This window comes from Bufo gargarizans, chromosome 1 (genome assembly GCF_014858855.1).
Source record: "Bufo gargarizans isolate SCDJY-AF-19 chromosome 1, ASM1485885v1, whole genome shotgun sequence".
Lineage (NCBI taxonomy): Eukaryota > Metazoa > Chordata > Amphibia > Anura > Bufonidae > Bufo > Bufo gargarizans.
The window spans coordinates 302,553,510-302,574,284 of NC_058080.1; the positions used below are offsets into that span (position 1 = coordinate 302,553,510).

The window sequence follows — 20,775 nt, forward strand, 5'->3', positions numbered from 1 at the left end:
CATTACCTAAAAGTACACTCACCTAAAGAATTATTAGGAACACCATACTTATATGGTGTTGGACCCCCTTTTGGCTTCAGAACTGCCTTAATTCTACGTGGCATTGATTCAACAAGGTGCTGATAGCATTCTTTAGAAATGTTGGCCCATATTGATAGGATAGCATCTTGCAGTTGATGGAGATTTGAGGGATGCACATCCAGGGCATGAAGCTCCCGTTCCACCACATCCCAAAGATGCTCTATTGGGTTAAGATCTGGTGACTGTGGGGCCATTTTAGTACAGTGAACTCATTGTCATGTTCAAGAAACCATTTTTCCAGTCTTCAACAGTCCAATTTTGGTGAGCTCGTGCAAATTGTAGCCTCTTTTTCCTATTTGTAGTGGAGATGAGTGGTACCCGGTGGGGTCTTCTGCTGTTGTAGCCCATCCGCCTCAAGGTTGTGCGTGTTGTGGCTTCACAAATGCTTTGCTGCATACCTCGGTTGTAACGAGTGGTTATTTCAGTCAACATTGCTCTTCTATCAGCTTGAATCAGTCGGCCCATTCTCCTCTGACCTCTAGCATCAACAAGGCATTTTCGCCCACAGGACTGCCGCACACTGGATGTTTTTCCCTTTTCACACCATTCTTTGTAAACCCTAGAAATGGTTGTGCGTGAAAACCCCAGTAACTGAGCAGATTGTGAAATACTCAGACCGGCCCGTCTGGCACCAACAACCATCACCTTTCTTTCCCATTCTGACATTCAGTTTGGAGTTCAGGAGATTGGCTTGACCAGGACCACAACCCTACATGCATTGAAGCAACTGCCATGTGATTGGTTGACTAGATAATCGCATTAATGAGAAATAGAACAGGTATTCCTAATAATTCTTTAGGTGAGTGTATATTTCTCACTGATAGATTAGTTGCTAACCATTTAAAATAATTCTGTCCTTGAAACTTAAATCAATCCCTATCTTGAGACTTTATGATTAGCTAGTGATGTCCTTGTGTTATACACAGAGACCAATCTGAACACATAGAGCTGCAGGGTAAAGCATTGAGAAAGGACATAGCTGCACTCTGACCCTCTGATGACTGCCTCAGACTCATAAGTATTACACAAAGGTAGTGACATGTCACATTTGCAATCCCACTAATCTAATTTTTGATCCAAACCAGAAAAAAACTAATTTTAATTTTCAAGAAACTCATAAACTAAAAGAAAAAGAGAAGGAACAATAAAACATAAAAAATGGTTTGTGCTACTTACTCTCTGTCCATGACTAAGCACTCCACCTCATTGTCATCTGCAATAATATTAGCTGATCTGACATCATCACTGCACGTAAAATAGATGACGTGAATATAATTAATAATGTGGATTTTGTTTGAGACAGATACTGTAAATAGATAGATAGACCGAAAGATAGATAGAAAGATAGATAAACAGATAGATTAGATAGATATACAGATAGATAATGCATAGATAGATAGACAGATAGATAGATGATAGATAATAGAGAGATAGATAGATAGACATGAGCAAATCGATTCTAAATTAATCTGTTATCTTGAATTTTCAAAAATTTTAGGGTTCCAGTAAATCTGAATCATTCACGATTTGATTCAAATGAATAGCTCAAAATGGCGTATGCCATTTTTAATATCAGAAGACAGCATAGCAGGGCGGGGGAATGACATGACTCTGGGTGGGGCCCGGATAGTCGGCTTGCCCATAATGCCTTGCTGTCACCCTCAGCCAATCAGTAGGGGCGGTATTGACATGTCATAAGCACTGTAGAAGATCCCAAGCAGGGAAGTCATGTGCATTCTGAGCTTGCCCATTGGTGTGACAGGGCTTCTGGCAGAAAGAACAAAGAAAGCTTCTCTTTAAACACACAGAAGAGCTAGTTTAGGGTCAGATAGGGAAGATAGCAGCAAGTTATTGTTGGCCAGATTGTCAGGGACTAATGTTCCCACGAACGCTCTTTCCTGATAATCTGCTTGTCTAAAGGTGCTGCAAATCACCTGATCAACGAGCAAAACGCTTGTTCATCGGTTGAAAAATAATTCATGCGGGCAGCTAAATGATCGTTTCTGGGCAGCAAATCATACTTTCTAGGGGTTATTAAGGGGTTAAAGCTACAGTATTACCCATTTTTTAAGTGCAGGAGTCAGCTAGCAGCCCAATTAATATATATATATATATATATATATATATATATATACACAGTACAGACCAAAAGTTTGGACACACCTTCTCATTCAAAGAGTTTTCTTTATTTTCATGACTATGAAAATTGTAGATTCACACTGAAGGCATCAAAACTATGAATTAACACATGTGGAATTATATATATAACAAAAAAGTGTGAAACAACTGAAAATATGTCATATTCTAGGTTCTTCAAAGTAGCCACCTTTTGCTTTGATTACTGCTTTGCACACTCTTGGCATTCTCTTGATGAGCTTCAAGCGTTAGTCACCTGAAATAGTCTTCCAACAGTCTTGAAGGAGTTCCCAGAGATGCTTAGCACTTGTTGGCCCTTTTGCCTTCACTCTGCAGTCCAGCTCACCCCAAACCATCTCGATTGAGTTCAGGTGTGGTGACTGTGGAGGCCAGGTGATCTGGCGCAGCACCCCATCACTCTCCTTCATGGTCAAATAGCCCTTACACAGCCTGGAGGTGTGTTTGGGGTCAATGTCCTGTTGAAAAGTAAATGATGGTCCAACTAAACGCAAACCAGATGGAATAGCATGCCGCTGCAAGATGATGTGGTAGCCATGCTGGTTCAGTATGCCTTCAATTTTGAATAAATCCCCAACAGTGTCACCAGCAAAGCACCCCTACACCATCACACCTCCTCCTCCATGCTTCACAGTGGGAACCAAGCATGTAGAATCCATCCGTTCACCTTTTCTGCGTCGCACAAAGACACGGTGGTTGGAACCAAAGATCTCAAATTTGGACTCATCAGACCAAAGCACAGATTTCCACTGGTCTAATGTCCATCCATTGTGTTCTTTAGCCCAAACAAGTCTCTTCTGCTTGTTGCCTGTCCTTAGCAGTGGTTTCCTAGCAGATATTCTACCATGAAGGCCTGATTCACACAGTCTCCTCTTAACAGCTGTTCTAGAGATGTGTCTGCTGCTAGAACTCTGTGTGGCATTGACCTGGTCTCTAATCTGAGCTGCTGTTAACCTGCGATTTCTGAGGCTGGTGACTCGGATGAACTTATCCTCCGCAGCAGAGGTGACTCTTGGTCTTCCTTTCCTGGGGCGGTCCGCATGTGAGCCAGTTTCTTTGTAGCGCTTGATGGTTTTTGTGACTGCACTTGGGGACACTTTCAAAGTTTTCCCAATTTTTCGGACTGACTGACTGACCTTCATTTCTTAAAGTAATGATGGCCACTCGTTTTTCTTTACTTAGCTGCTTTTTTCTTGCCATAATACAAATTCTAACAGTCTATTCAGTAGGACTATCAGCTGTGTATCCACCTGACTTCTCCACAACGCAACTGATGGTCCCAACCCCATTTATAAGGCAAGAAATCCCACTTATTAAACCTGACAGGGCACACCTGTGAAGTGAAAACCATTTCAGGTTACTACCTCTTGAGGCTCATCAAGAGAATGCCAAGAGTGTGCAAAGCAGTAATCAAAGCAAAAGGTGGCTACTTTGAAGAACCTAGAATATGACATATTTTCAGTTGTTTCACACTTTTTTGTTATGTATATGTATATAATTCCACATGTGTTAATTCATAGCTTTGATGGCTTCAGTGTGAATCTACAATTTTCATAGTCATGAAAATAAAGAAAACTCTTTGAATGAGAAGGTGTGTCCAAACTTTTGGTCTGTACTGTATATAACTAAATTAATTGGTTGATGTTGTTTTCATAGTTGCACTGGACACTGGGAAGCTGCACACTTTTTTCCCCCCAAAACCTGTTGAATGAATCTTTATAAATGTACAATAGGCATGTTTTCCAGCATTACCATCATCGTATATTTCTACCATAGACTGGGTGCAATCACACATTTTTCCCTATAATCCTATAACTAAATTTCTTTAATAAATAATAAGTGCATAATTAATTTTTCAGCATCATTTTAGTGTATATTTTTGCCTCGTATTGTGCCCAATGGTACATTTTTTTCCAAAAACCTATTGCAAAGTTTCTTAAAGTAAGTTAATAATTAATAAGCAAAGGAAAATTATGCAGCAAAGCGCAAAATGAAAAAAGTAAGGGTGAAAGCTCCATTGGATCTAACTCAAAAATCCCAATCATCCATATAAAAGCAAAGAAGATGCAACACTTCAATAAAATGCCAATGGTACTTATTCACCCAAGACCCTCAATACAATGTTTCAGCTGCTCCACGCAGCCATTTTTCAGTATCACCGTCACTGTATATTTTTGCCACAGAATGTGTCCAATTGCACACAATTTAAAAAAAATATTCTATTATGAAAATTCAAGTGCCGCGCAGAAATAACACACTTCAGAAAACAAATATACACTGCCTGAACAACCAAATTCAGTCGTAGCTTGGCTGTGCCCCTTCTCCAGCATATACTGTACTCTGACCTTGACCTCATAGACTTCTGGGTCAGCAGATTGGACCAGTGGCAGGAACTGTCCCAGTTAGCCATTGGTATACTTTCATGCCTTGTCTCCTGTGTACTGGCAGAGAAATTATTCACCGTGGCAAGTGGTATCATCACACCAAAGCTGGCAAAGTTCAAGACAAGCCACTGCTTCTTCCAATTCTACTGTGTGTATAAACACCAGCAGACATCTTTTCAGCTTTTGGACTGCTTTTATTTTTATAAAGCATAACAAATCTGATTTGGCAGAGGGCTATCCATAGATTGTTACCACCGGCTAACATGCATTTACCCATAGCCATATATTTTGCTGTCACATTGACAACTACTAATGCTGTCTTGGCATCAAAGAGCTTGAAAGGGGTTCCCTAGGAGATACATGACCTTTCAGGACTTTCAATTCCGGTCACATTTAGTTGTACCAGAACCAAATCTATGGACCAATTCATCCAAATCAGTCCCGAAACTAATTTAAAGAAATTTGCTCATCTCTATAGATAGATAGAGGGATCGATGATAGATAGATACAGACAGACAGACAGATGTTCTAATAATTTATTAAATAATGTTCAGATGTATAAAGGCAGGTAAACGGCAATGTATAATTCTGACCTGATAAGTGCTTTTTCACCAAAGTACTCTCCTTTTTCTAGTGTTTTAATTAATTGTGGCTCATCCAAGCCTTCTGCACTTTGTGTGACTTTCACCTAAAATGGATACACACATTTAATGAAAACAATATTAGAACAAGATGAAACAAATGCATAGAACAGTTGATAAATATTAAATTGTTCGGGCTCAAATGCTGGTATCCCCACCAATCACTAGATCATGGACCCAAGTCCCATTGGGAAGGAATTGTATAGGGCGCTGGCCAAGCATGTGTGCTGCCACTCCATACAACACTATGGAAGCTGTGGAAACAGTTTTTTCTTTAAATTGATATTTGTTTTTAGCATTTGTAATAACTGACTTTTTTTTACATCCTCTATTAAAGGATAACTCATATTTTTATTTTATTTGTTAGTTTATTAGAGCTAGGCATGTATACCTGAGTTAGTCTGTCAATGATTACCAAAAGATCTGTAATAATAGCCTTCATTAATGTCTCCTGTCCCTTTCCACTGCTCCCTTAAAAGACTGTTGCAATGGCTCATCTGTCTCCTAGGAAGACAGAGGGGCGGTCCTTAACACTGCATGCCTGCATTAGGCTTGAGAGTGAGGAGGCGTGTCTCTCAGTAATCCAATCTGATTGACTGGCGGTAAGCTGCTGGCTACAGCATGTTTGTATGTGACCTGAGGGAATGCAGTTTTGGCCTCAGAGAACTTGCAGAGGAGCCATCATGAGAAGATCCTCATAATGTAGGATTCAAAACAGCCGCAACTAAGGGGAAAACTCAAGGAAAACAATGGTAAGTGAAGAAACTAAAAATTGCTTTATGCATAATGCTGCTGCAGCAGTAACATATACTTAAATTGATTTTTTATGAAAATATGACAGTTATCCTTTAAACCTTGATTTTATAGCCTGCCTATTCATGGTATTGTGCTAGGGAGATTCACTAGAAGAAAAAGATGCAATGGGGAGATCACTGGATTTGACCTTACTCAGATTTCCTGCTCTTCTAGTGCTGTGGCCCTGGAGGAGCAGAGCAAAGTATGGGAGTAGTAGTGGCTCTGCCTGTAATAGTTATTCACAGTAGCAATCCACGCACTGATGCTCCCTTGGGCAAGGACAATAACAGTAGGGTGCACCCTTTCTTCCCTCAGGGTACAACCTGATATTGGGGCTCCTGCCTGATGGTAGTTGGTATGCCTTTGGTGTTGTGAGTTTGGTGTAGGTGCAAGGCAGAAAATCTAGGGTGCAGGGGCCGGCGAATAATGCTAGAGTCAGTAACCGGGCAGATTGTAGAAAATAAACAAGCCTTTCTTTACTGAAGTGCAAAATTGGAGTAGTAGTACATCCAATATCATCAAGGCACAGTTCCAAGGCAAGTCACAGTGCAGTCTCTTCCTAATAGCTGTATATAGGAAAACAGCAATAATGATGATTATAGAAGTGGTAGTACCTGATCTCCTTTTAAACAATTAGCAACCTTTCCATGATAATCACAGGCATACAAAACTCTCAAGAATGTAGCAGGCATCCCAGTCTACAAGCCAGCCACACACATAGAAAGAAAGTGTGGTAGGTGTCAGACACTACAAACCATCCACATGCAAAAAGCCTCACAATCAGCTCTGCAGTCCCCTGACTGAAGGATGCAGATCGTCAATCAGTTGGCCAAACTGTTATATGTGTGAAAGGTGCCATTAACTGTTAATCCTTTCACACTGAGCAAAGTCTATATGGGCAATAAACAGCGAATATCTTGGTAGCACACACTTCCTTGTTTTCCTAGAAAGTTTACGGATGTCTTCTCCAGCTTTCTCCTGGAACTGAACTTCCCTCAGTCAGGGCTTAATTAAGAAAAAAATTCCACCTACAGACAGCATGCAAAGAATTAATCATTTTAGTAATGTACTAAATTAACGCTTTGCAGGACCCTGGTTCTGCGGTACTGCACTAGTAGCTAGAATTACCGGGCAACTGTTTACTTTATTTTACTTTGCTGATACCATTAAGTAGCACATGGACACAGAAACAAATTAGTCATTGTTTTATCTTTCTCTCTCTCTCTCTCTCTGTATAAATATATATATATATATATATATATATATATATATATATATAGGAAAAGTGTGACAGCACCAATTCTCAATATGAATGGTGGGTGCTATGTCCAAGGGTGTCACTGCTTACCCTCAAATGTAGATGAAACTGACAGCACATCCAGTAGAAAAAAAACATTTATTGGGCCACGGTGGCACAGTGAGGCGATGTTTCGGCTCAAAACACAGAGCCTTTCCGATGCTTGAGAAAGAAGAAATGAAACGGTGAACTTTACGTCCAACTTATGGACCTTAGAGGGTGCACTGACACAACCGGTCGTAAACAGTACTTGGGCTTCAGCTATTTTTTGCTTTATTCATAGACAACGCGTTTCGGGGTACTAGGGACCCCTTTATCAAGTCTAGAGGGTGGGTTAAAAAAGGGGGACACATATATGGAAAGACACAATACAGGTGTATCAATCTATACAAAGAAACGATAATATGATGATAAATATAGAATGATATATGAAAAATATACGTATATATAGATAGATATAAAATGTAGATAGATGTAAAAAATAGATATAAAATATAGATAGATGTAAAAAAAATTTTTTTTCATATATATGTTAGTTCAGAATTTGATTTTATTTTTATTTATTTTTACTCGTCATTATTGATCAATTTCTATTTTTATCCTTAGATGTATTTATATCTATCTATATATACATATATTTTTTATATATCATTCTATATTTATCATCATATTATCGTTTCGTCTTTCCATATATGTCTCCCCGTTTTTTAACCCACCCTCTAGACTTGATAAAGGGATCCCTAGTACCCGAAACGCGTTGTCTATGAATAAAGCAAAAAATAGCTGAAACCCAAATACTGTCTACGAGCGGTTGTGTCAGTGCGCCCTCTAAGGTCCTAACGTTAGACGCAAAGTTCACCGCCTCGTTTCTTCTACCGTTACCCGAGTGGCAGGGTGGCTCCTGCACAAGGCGACCGGACCAATCTAGGCTGCACCAACCGTTGAAATTCTCTGTCTTTTGGCCTTCATTGTGGTTTCTCCCAAATTGGTGCAACCCCAATAGGTGAGCAAACTACCTCTTATAGTAGATTTTATCTTTTATTGAACATACCCTATGAGCGCCTTTCTCTATTCTAATCACCATTACTTGATGCTTGAGAAAGGCTATGTGTTTTGAGCCAAAACGTCGCCTCACTATGCCACCGTGGCCCAATAAATTATTTATTTCTACTAGATGTGCTGTCCGTTTCCATCTATATATATATATTTATATATATATATATATATATATATATATATATATCCCAAATTATAACATATTTCTGCCCTCAAATGATAATGCAATTTGTTTTCTTAATTTTATCGCACTGTATTGAAATGTGGATTGATGTTTTGCAGCATTATTATTCTCTGCGTTCTTACAGTTGCCGTATGCCATGGTAACTTTTCATACATAGTTGCTAAATCTCCAATATTACATTTAATTGTGTTCAGAACAATCATGGCTGTTAATGCTGAACCACATCCAATGTAAATTACTCCACAAAGGATAATATTATTGTACCTGTGCACTTATATTACATTAAATACTAGAACATCAGTTTCACGTGTTTTGACAAATTTTGTTACAATCAGCATTTTAGCTGAATTTTGCCAAAGAATATAAAATGAGGGGAAGCTTGTTACACAAATGCAAGCTAAGAAAACATTATCAATGAGCCTAAAAATGAAAACCTGTGGGTGGCTTTATTATTAAACCAATTAAACCAAATTCACATCATAAACACTCATGTTTCCTTTTACTTCAGTTTATATAAATTTTATATTATTCACAATTCAAAAGTAATGTTATTTTAATAGGTATTTGACGCCAAAGAATAAAAAGGTCAAAAATTTCTCACAAAGGCATTTTTTATACATTAGTATTTTATGAAACTACTTAGAAAAAAATGTGATGACAACCCAATCTTTGAAGATAACTGCCCCAGCATTCAGATGATGACCACAGGTTCACCTCCTGCAACCCCCAGTGGTCAGCTGTTAGGTGGATAAGCTCTCGCTTTCATTTTGTATTAAATGCCACCCATTCAAATGAATTGCCCAAATTGTAAGATATGAATGAGCAAAGTTTACTAGAGTAGGAGAAGATTTTTATGTTACAGTTCCCCGCTTCAAGATTGTCATCTCAAGTAGGGGTCCTTTCTAGGATGTCTGTGTGCTATAATATGGTATACTGTATGTACAGTGGTCATCTTTATTTATTTTACTTTACTTATATTGCACTAACATATTCCACAGCACTTTACAGACAGTATCATCATTTGCTGTTCACATTCGAGCTCACAGTCTAAGTTTCCTATCACTAAGTTTTTGGAGTGTGGGAAGAAACATACTACATCCATGCAGATTTGAACCAAGGACCTCAGGGCTGCAAGGCACAAAAACTAACCACTGAGCCACCGTGCTGCCCTGTAAAAGCAGCACACTGCTGACCTTTATGGCACATCCAGTGTTCTGGATATTTCTGTAATTTAATACCTATAAAAAATAATAACAGAGCAGCATTTGGAAGGTCTTCTGACCCTTTCACTTTTTTCATATTTTGTTGTGCTGTGGTCCTATGCAAAAATTTACTATGACACTTGAAATTTCGTTCTGGGGCTTCCCATTTCTCTTGATCATCTTTAAGATGTTTGTACATCATCACTGGAGTTCACTTGTGGTATATTCAGTTGATTTGACATGATTTGAAAAGACACACAACCCTGTCTATATAAGGTCTCACAGCTGACAATGCATATCGTACAGCATTATGTGAAGGAACACATCTGGAGAAGAGTACAATAAAATCTGCTACACTTGAAGTTCCTAAGAGCACAGTGGCCGCCATAATTCTTAAATGAAAGAAGTTAAGACCAACCAGGACTCTTCCAAGAGCCGGCTCCCCACCAAACTAAGTAATCAGGGGAAAGGGACCTTGGCAAGAAAGGTAACTTGGCTGAGCTTCAGAGATTCTGTGTGCAAATCGTAGAAACTTAAACAAGTTCAACCATCACTGCAGCACTCCACCAATAGGCTTTATGGCATATGGCCAGAAAGAAGCCTCTCCTCAGCAAAAGACATATGAAAGTTTGCAACAACAACAAAAAAAAAAAACTATAGGACTCTTAAAGTGTTAGAAACAAGAGTATGTGGTCTGATAAAACTAAGATTTAACTTTCTGTCTTTTATTCTAAGCCTCATGTTTGGAGGAAATTATGCACTGCCCAATTCCATCATTACAGTGAAGCATGTGCAGTATGCCATCTGTAATTGGTTTGTACTGTATATAATGTTAATTTAATGCACCTTGTACTCAGTATGCTCCAGCATGAGATAGACATGGGGTAACTATCCTGCCCATTGTTCTCTGGAGCTTAGGGTGGGGCTGGCCCCTCCCCTTGGTTCCAGAAGATTCCATTTAGAGTAGTTGTAAGAAGGTTGGAGGTAAGGAGCAGACATGATGTGTTTCTCTCTCCCAGACTCCAATTTCAAGCCCTGTAGCTGTCTATATAACCGAGGGCTCCAAGAGATAAAAGAGAGGACGTTTTAAAGGATGATCTGCATGGCCACAGGAATTTGAACTGTGTACAGATAATTGCTGGATGTACTGCAACTCCTGTTTGGTGCATAGTAAAGAGAAACTTTTGTTAAGTTCAATCTGGCCTGGTGTCATGGTCTCTCCCGTGACAGGGGTCATAAGATCTAAGAGACTGGCTGCACGTGATGTGATCTGACAGCCTCTTTGGTTTCACTTGTTTCCGTGTTGTTGCTGGTTATGACCACACCTCTTGTCTCAGGTGTAGCTTAAGTGGTCATTCTAACTCCTCTATTTATTCTGGTCTCGCCCATCATGCTATGCGGTGCATAGCTCCGTTCTGGTTGTGGAAGTGCTGGTGTTTGGTTCTCCTCTGAGCTCCTGCTCGTCCACGTACTTCAGAGTTAAGTATATTTTTCCTATTTCTAGTTTGTAGTTTTTCCATATCTTTTGGTATTTGGCCTAAGGGAGTCTCCTGTTCCTTCAGCTAGGAAGGAAAAGGTCATATTTTGTCCTGACATTATTTCCAGTGCCCTTTAGGGTCAGATAGGACCTTAGGTTCCTGCGTATGAACATTCCTACCATCGAGGTCTGTTCATACTGATAGTAGTCAAGGCTTGGTTTAGGGATTCACTAGGTGGTGACCTTTCCCCTTTCCCTAGTTTCCAAGCCTAGTACCTTTTCTCTTCCCTCCTGTGTTCGGTGTGGAGTTTACCTCCCACACCGCGCCGTGACCCCTGATTACCGACTCCCCTAACACCACACACTGGCCATTGCATAATTTTTAAAGCCCTGCCTTGCACCCTTATGGACATTAAACATCAAGGGCACCCCCAAACTATCATCAGACAAGAGCCCTGAGTGCCCCAAGGGAAAATAGGATGCCCCAACTTTACTGCACCAACCCTAGGAAGCGACGGTCTGCTTTGGCTCCAGCTTCCACAGGAACTCACTGCACATGGTGTTGGCAGAAATATAGTGTGTGTGTAGGGGTTCTCAGTGGCTGGGACAGGGAGACTGCTCAGGGTTGAGGGAAAGCTGAATGGAGTGAAGTACAGAGATATTCTTAAGGAAAACCTGATCCAGAATGCTCTGGACTTCAGACTGGGCTGAAGGTTTACCTTCCAACAAGATAAGATCCCTAAGCACGCAGCCAAGGCAACACAGGAGTGGCTTAGGAAAAACTCTGTTAATGTCCTTGAGAGGTTCAGCCAGAACCCTGACTTGAACCCAAGCAAACATCTCTGGAGAGACCTGAAAACGGCTGTCCACTGACGGTCCCCACCCAACCAGCCAGAGCTTGAGAGGATCTGCAGAGATGAGTGGCTGAAAATCCCCAAATCCAGGTGTGCAAAATTTATGGCATAATACTCAAGAAGACTGGAGGCTGCAATTGCTGCCAAAGAAGCTTCAACTAATTACTGAGTAAAGGGTCTGAATACTTATCTCAGTCAAAGATAAAATAAAAAAGTCAATAAATTAGCAAATATTTTGAACATTCTGTTTACACTTTGTCATTATGGGGTATTGATTTCAGATTGATAGGGAAAACTAAAGAGACTAAAATGTAGTCTCTGAATTTTTTTTCTAGATGTATATAGAAGATTTACATAAATATATTAATTGGCAAACATGGTAAAAGATTACATACAATTGTATAGAAAAAGGATTCTAGATAAGGTGATTTATGAACATTATAGCAATATGAGTGGCGTGCCTCACCTTCCCTTTAGAAATGATAAAGAATGTGCTTCCTTCTTCTCCTTCACGAATAATATAATCCCCTGTTCCATAGCGCTCCTGTTAAAAAAAAATGTAGTTGTCACTTTCGATATACTTAACTTTTTAATGTGATACATTGTTGGAAAATGAATAAAAAAGTAACATAAAAATACTTATGCTTATCAGTATATAGACAGTAAAGTAATTTCACATTTTCAACACACATTCAAAATTCTACTGTAATCTACCATTCTGGTGTTACCTACCTAAAAAAAGAGGTTGGCTCAACCCCAAAACACATTGTCCATACACCTTAGAAAGTTTCTGGTACACTACTTCTGATTTCTTCATCCCTGCAGTGCTGCAGTACCTGTATTCTAATGCATGTTCTTGTAACATATGCTTCCATGGCTGTTCCCTACCCCTCCCCATTACTATAATTTCCGTCTGGCCCTAATGCATTCTCAGTGGAGGCGGATCTTTTTAGGCTACTTTCACACCTGCGTTCGATCGGATCCGTTCTGAACGGATCCGCTCATATTAATGCAGACGGTGGCTCCGTTCAGAACGGATCCGTCTGCATTATAACTTAGAAAAATTTTCTAAGTGTGAAAGTAGCCTGAGCGGATCCGTTCAGACTTTACATTGAAAGTCAATGGGGGACGGATCCGCTTGAAGATTGAGCCATATGGTGTCATCTTCAAGCGGATCCGTCCCCATTGACTTACATTGTAAGTCGGAACGGATCCGCACGCCTCCGCACGGCCAGGCGGACACCCGAAGGCTGCTTGCAGCGTTCAGGTGTCCGCTCACTGAGCGGAGCGGAGGCTGAGCGCTGGCAGGCGGATGCATTCTCAGTGGATCCGCCTCCACTGAGAATGCATTAGGGCCAGACGGCTGCGTTCAGGGCCGCTCGTGAGCCTCTTCAAACGGAGCTCACGAGCGGACACCTGAACGCACGTGTGAAAGGAGCCTAAATTTGCTGTTCTTTTGTGCAGATACTATTGTTATAAAATACTATTGTTATATTGTTATAAGGGGGAATGTCTTATGCTCTCTGATGCTTTCTCAAATTTGTTTATACCAATATACTTTTAAAACTTTAATTAAAATTGATATTTAAAAAATCTACTTTCTTAGCTACACTCCTTGTACTGTGTGAAATCTGGCCAAATAGTTGGCCATACATATTAGATAAACACTGGTCAAACCTTTCAATTTTGATAGGACCAGCTTACCATCTAATATGTATGGTGGTGTTTGGACTCTCCCCCAACGGCGGATGTCAAGGGAAAGGAGGGTTAGGCAGGTTGAATTTAAGAAAATATGCATGATTAGGCAAATTAATTATGTGCTGAGGAAAGGTGGGACACACGTAAATGCTGTTGCACAAACAAATAAAGGTCACCTTTAGGGTGTAACAGCCAATGTGCACCAACAATGTACTGGTAACAACAAGGGTCCATTCACACGTCCGTATGTGTTTTGCGGATCCGCAAAACAAGGACACCTTCAATGTGTGTTCTGCATTTTCCGGACCACACATCGCCAATACTGTCATAGAAAATGCCTTTTCTTGTCAACAATTTTTGACATGTTCTGTTTTTTTGCGGAACAGAAGTGCGGATACGGAAATGCGGATAGGCAAATGCAGATGCGAACAGCACATTCCGGCCCCATTGAAAATTAATGGGTCCACACCTGTTCTGCAAAATTGCGGAAAGGATGCGGAGCCATTTTGTGGACGTGTAAATGGACCCTAAACCAGCAGAATTCTTATTTTAGTTTTCCATCTTAAAGGGTTATTCCTATCTTGTAAAGTAATAAAATATAAATCCCAGCACTGGGACCCCAAACGATCCTGAGAATGAAAAGCCAAAGGGCTGATTTAGCACTCCTGGTCCCCTGGCTGAGCAGTGAGCTGCAAGCGGCCCTACTGACAACCATAGTGGGCCCTTCAGTTTCAGGATCAGTGGAGCGGGGGTTTTAACCTCACAGTTTGACCTCCTACCAATATGCCATCACTTTACAAGACGGGAGGAACCTTTTAAGATGGAAAGTTAAACTAAGAATTCTGCTGGTTAACTGTTACCAGGAAGCATAAGAAAAGTAAAACCTCTTTAACAGTCATAGTAATGTAAGTAAATAAACTACAATACAAGATAATTAAAGCAACAAATTTACAAAGTTACTTAAATTCTTATGTACAAATAAACTATAGAATATAATGTCATTCAAGAATGGAAATCTTTAAATTACATGTAAGATTTGTGGTTTGGAAATAAAGTTAAGATGCCCATACACATAACGTAACTGTTAGCCAGAGTCGTTAATTATGACAGGATTGGCTGACTATATCATGTGTATAAATACAAAAAACAAAATGGCTGCACACCGTTATATATACAAACAATAGAGCTACCTGGGACTTCTGAGCAGAGTACGTTTGTAGCTGGTTCCTACACTGCCCTGAATATTGTAGGCTTAGGTAAGTCCAAAGTGAGCCAGTATATTTAGTGTTAGGGACCCATCTGCGGAATCCACCTTGACGCCTGGTAGATGGGCCCAACAGGTATGTGCACTAAGAGCTTCCATTACTCATTTATAGTCGGTATTGTACCACGTTTATCTAGAATGACCCCCATTTCTTAGCTCTATTGTTTGTATATATAACGGTGTGCAGCCATTTTGTTTTTTGTAATTATGTTTGCTTCATAGATATGCACCTGTGATTCTGAAGGTTTTAGTCTAAATTTTCTTGCTATATCATGTGAAGGAGGGTGACCTTGCTCTTCTCTGACAACAGATGGTTGAATGAAGCATTGGTTATTTTGGATTTCATTGTGGCACATCTTTTGTCCCTGGGAGAGATAACATCTTATTTCCTTCTTCCCAATTAAAACACAAGCACACTTTACTGTGTCCTAAAGTCTATGTGCAGCTTTAATTGGTTTGCCTTCACATGGTTCTGGAGTTAAAGGATAGACTTCTGGCCATCTGCAGACAGTCAGAAGTTTATCCTTCAACTCTAGGCCTGTGAGAAGACACAAAGATCATCTGAAGCTCTAAACATGGCTCATTCACACGGGTCGATGCATAGGGAATGACTGGAAATAAATTGTTCATCCCCATCATAGCCTGATTGTTCAGCAGAGGTGATAGCCGTATTTACATGCACCAATCATCTCCTTTGTATGTGGATGAGTGATCACTACTGCGATCATTAATTTTCATACATATCCATTGTTTACACAGTGTATTGTGCTGCCAATATATGATGATTTTACATGCCACATAAGAGATGTTTTCAGTAGGGTGTTCGGTGGCACATTTACATGGAGCATTGCCATGATCCTCGGCATGTGTAAAAGAGCTTTAACCAAACAGGTAATTCAATATCAATCAGCAGACAATGTTGGACCCATTCAGATAAAACAAATGCAAAAGGCTAAGTGTATTTAATAATTCTAGAGTACCCTCCCCTCTAATGAAATGCAATAGTATACAATATAATGCATTCATTCTATATTATTTTTGATAAGCCAATAATAGCAGACCATTAGAATATACAGTATATGGTATGTCATCATCACTCTCACATACTTTTATATCCATAAAATTTACAGAGAAATATATAAAATAAGAGAGGAAATGAAACTCTCTGGCTTCACCTATTAATTTTGGCAAATGAAAGCATTTTTTTTTAAATGAGTAGAATTCGGAACACAGTGTACGTAGTGATACATGGTATACAATTATTTTTTACCACACGTTTGAACATTACATTTGTTCAAACTTGTATCAAGGTCACCAAATATTATTAAAATAAACAATAGGTTGCTTAACCCCTTCAAATCACAACCATATATATATGACAGAAGTCAATTCAACCATTTCCGGACCTGCGCTGTATAAGTCTGGTCTTTAATAATAGCGCCTGTTTTCCAGCGCAGTGGGCACCATAACTGGAGGGTTTCAGCTGTTTTAAACAGGAGACACATAGGGCTAATGTTTGAAACCAGCGATAATGCCAATAGCAGACATTTAACCTCTCAGATCCCATGGTCAAATGTAACCATGGCATCTGAATGCTGAAAACCCAGAATCACTGTGCTTCCAGGTCTTGAATGGCTCATCCACACATTGATCAGGGGAGACATCCATTTGTTGTCAAAGGCCTGAGCGTGCTTGACACTACCAGGCCTTTCACAAGTATATTCCAATGTAGGCCTGCATTTTCTATTCAGCAATGTATTAAATCTCATTGCTGTTGGGCGCTAGGTTGCCTAAAAAAGGGGAAATAAAAATAAATAAAAATAATATATATATATATATATATATATATAAACTAAAATAATCAGCAGCACTCTATATGACGCCGGGTGCAAATCCACAAAGTGTTCCTGGACAGGGAACAATGCATTTGAGATATCAAAAAAATGGGCAGCACTCCGGTCTTGTGAAAGTTCAGTGATGTTTATTCACACTTAAACGCGATGCAGCATTTCAGCCCTCTCAATGGAGCCTTTGTCAAGCTAGTGAACACAGTGCTCTCTACATATTTAAATAGGTGAATCTCATTAAGGTTACATGATTACTCATTACAATATTTTCAACAAATGTCAATATAAAAACATGATTACAATATTCATCAAAGTGTATCACTATACACAGACCATCCTGGTGTGGACCTAATGTGTAAATAATGTGAAAATAACTTTAAATCACATATAAAAACCAGTATTACTTACATAAATACTACTGATTATCATATAAAGTGCAGCTGTGCTCAAATATGTATCAATTAAAAACTTAAGAGAAGGACAAACCACGTCACGAAATCTCATATTGCGATCCAGCGTTGGCGTCCCCTGGCACATACTGCGCAGGCGCCAAAGTCTATCAGTGAAGCGCGAGATCCTGTCGCGTCCCGCGCATGCGCACAGACCACCTGTATGCAAATGCTGGAACGCACCCAGGGCTCGCGAGTTCTCTCCACTTCTCGCGCATGCACATTACAGCCGACTCAGAGGCAACTGCGCCACTGGCAAAGAGATATGGAGGATTATACTACCGGATTTGTATATAGTTGGCAAGGGGGACAGAGGACTGGGAAAACTGGCTTCTCCAAGAGGATGGAACGGCCTTCCCCCAAGAATAAAAGAATGGTATCCTCTAATCAAAGGGACAATCGTACAGCTCCAAGAATGGACAATTCCTTAGAAGTTGTTACAGCACCCGACACTAATACCCCCACCGTGACTGCTCCTTTTTTAGGTCTGGGTCCAGATCCCACCGGACCAGACGAGGGGGAAGGAGACAACAGAGGTGGCGTAAAAGCAGGACAGATGAAATCGCAAAGAAAACATGCGAAAGAGACAACTGTGGTAAATATATCATCCATTATGTTAACTCCTGTACAATTGTCTTTATTGGAAAAGGGACTCTCCTTTTGTCCATTTAGGAACATTGACTGGTTTCAGTTAGAGCTCGATCTACACAGATTTTTTAGAGCAATTAAACTTAAAATCTGGTTTGACAAGCAGTCCACTGAAACCTCGGCAGTTAGGCCTGCTGGCGGTTCAGAACTCACACTTAATGATGTACAGCTTCACCTCAAAAGTGATTTCACACCTGTTGTTAACCATGTTGCCTTGGATACTTTTATTAATGCGGTCAGAATTGATCTAGAAGCTCATGAGGGGATGTGTGTAAAAAGGAATAAACCGGCAGACAAGGGTGGAGCAGTGGTGGTCATGAATACAACTGACTATGTGGATGAGATATATCGTCAATTGAATGATGAAAAGGTGTACCGTAGGCTTCCAGGTGACCCTAAGTTTGATTTTCTGAAGAAAATCCGTGAGGTCCTGGATTGCGCTAGAGAGGAGGGTGTAATCGATGATAGGTTGCACTCCTTCCTCTATGTGGAACGGCCGAGAACTCCGGTAATATATGTTTTACCGAAAATCCACAAGTCACTTGTCTCTCCACCTGGCCGCCCTATAGTATCGGGCATTGGTTCACTGTTCTCTCTGATTGCCATTTTCCTAGACAGGATCTTGTCACCATATGTCTTGAGAGCTAAATCATACATAAGGGACACCACGCATTTCCTAAATTAAATCAGTAATGTACAACTACCGGCACATGTCATTTTGGCATCATTTGACGTTGTTAGCTTGTACACATCCATTTCACATGTTAGGGGGGTGGGGGCAGTCAGAGAGTGCCTGGCAGACTCACCTTACTCTATGAAATGTAGGGAGTTTCTGATCACGCTTTTGGACATAGTGCTCACCTGCAATTATTTTTCTTTCGGGATGAGTACTTTGTCCAATTACGCGGGACCGCTATGGGCTCAAATGTAGCGCCAAATTGCGCTAATATATACATGGCCCATTTGGAGGAGATGTACGTCTATGTTAGCCACCACTTCAGACAAGTTCTGGGGTGGTGGCGTTACATAGACGACATCTTCCTATTGTGGATGGGCTCCATTGGGGAATTGCGCCAATTTGGTGATTTCCTCAATGGGATTGACCCAGAGGTTAAATTTACACTGGTTACTTCTGAAACCCAAATTGAGTTCCTTGATGTAATAGTGAGTAGACAGGGGGACTCTCTATATACTGACCTTTTTACGAAGAAAACAGACAAGAATACTTTACTTCAGTATGACAGTTGTCACCCTAGGAGCATGGTTAGGTCGTTACCCTATAGCCAGCTGCTCAGAGTTAGAAGAATAGTGCAAGGGGACGAGGAGACCATTGATAGACTCGCTACAGTGGGTCAAAAATTAATTGAAAGAGGTTATCCAAAGAAATTGGTAGAACAGCACAAAGTGAGGGCCATGCAACAATCCAGGAAAATTCTCTTGGAAAAGGGGATAAATGAGGTAAGGGATAAGAAACGTATTCCCTTCATCACGCGGTTCTCACCCCTGAGTGACAAAATCGGAAGTATCTTGAAGGGACATTGGCCTATTTTGGGCAGTAACTTCAAAAACATTCCCGAGTTTACTAATCCTCCTATGATTTCATACAGACGCACACGTAACATCAAAGATCAACTTGTGCGGGCTGATATTGGCACTAGTAAGGTCTCATTCATTATGTACTTTGGAGCATCCAAAAAAGGCTGCTTCCCCTGCCATGGATGTGTGAACTGCCCACTTATGTTGAAAGGGGCTGGTTTTGTGCACCCACAGACAGGAGAAGAATTTAGGATTAAACATCATTTAACTTGTGATTCCTCCTATGTAGTGTACTTGCTGGAGTGTCCCTGCCGTCTCCTCTATGTAGGAGAGACGAAATGGGACGTCAAAACAAGATTGAATCATCATAGGTACACTATTAGGAAAAAGAGATTAGACCTACCCGTGTCTAAACACTTCACAGAAGCACGACACACTGAGAAGGACCTGCGCTTCAGAGTCATTGACCAGGTCGCCATGCCACGACGGGGGGGTGACAGGTCGGTGACGCTGAAGCAACGGGAATTTTATTGGATTTTTCAATTGCAAACCTTAAAGCCCCATGGACTTAATGTTGACTTTAGGGTGACATAGCCATACGCCAGTGAGATGCTTGAGACCTGTCTGAGAGTGTATAGGTCAAGATTGTGCACTCTATTTATCCGCTTGTTTTTTTCAGTTTTTTTCAGATTATCTTGATGGAAACTCTTGTCTTAACCGAGAGGACATTGCCCGACATGAAATCTCCATGCGATCACTATATATGTTTTTCTGTATTTGTTTTTTATTCTTCATAGATCTCTCCATGTGTGATTTTCCATGATTGGGGATTCGAAACCAATGGATTGAACGATATACATTTTAGGAATTTTGCGGCCACTTTGAGTGGGACAGAGGAAGCAAAGTTGTGGGTGATGGGTGCGGGAGCCTGGGACATATGACACGCGAGTGTCTGGTCCTTTGCTCCACACAGGTGCATGCACCCAGAGATGGTTGCTTGCGCCAGTGTTCAACACCTGGCTCCACACTGTCTCCATTGATGACCGCAGGAAGCGGGGATGTAGTGACTGGAGCCATGGCTATAATTAGCCTTGGTTTCCTGTGATGGTGGGGACTGTGCACTGGATTAATCTCCTGTGTACATTTCTCCATAGACATCATCCGGTTCCTGATGGCCACTGTCCCATTAGACCGCATATGAACATGTT

General features: G+C 40.5%; 1 protein-coding gene across 1 annotated transcript in view; it reads right to left on the bottom strand.

Annotated features, from left to right (window-relative positions):
• The window catches only part of PRKG2 (protein kinase cGMP-dependent 2), a 124,814-nt gene that overhangs the window by 67,671 nt on the left and 36,368 nt on the right, over window positions 1-20,775 (bottom strand). Inside the window, exons 6-8 of the mRNA XM_044279417.1 lie at window positions 12,592-12,669; window positions 5,213-5,307; window positions 1,258-1,326 (exon numbers count right to left, since the gene is read on the bottom strand). Coding sequence (XP_044135352.1) covers window positions 1,258-1,326; window positions 5,213-5,307; window positions 12,592-12,669 — 242 coding nt within the window. The remainder of the gene's footprint in view (window positions 1-1,257; window positions 1,327-5,212; window positions 5,308-12,591; window positions 12,670-20,775) is intronic.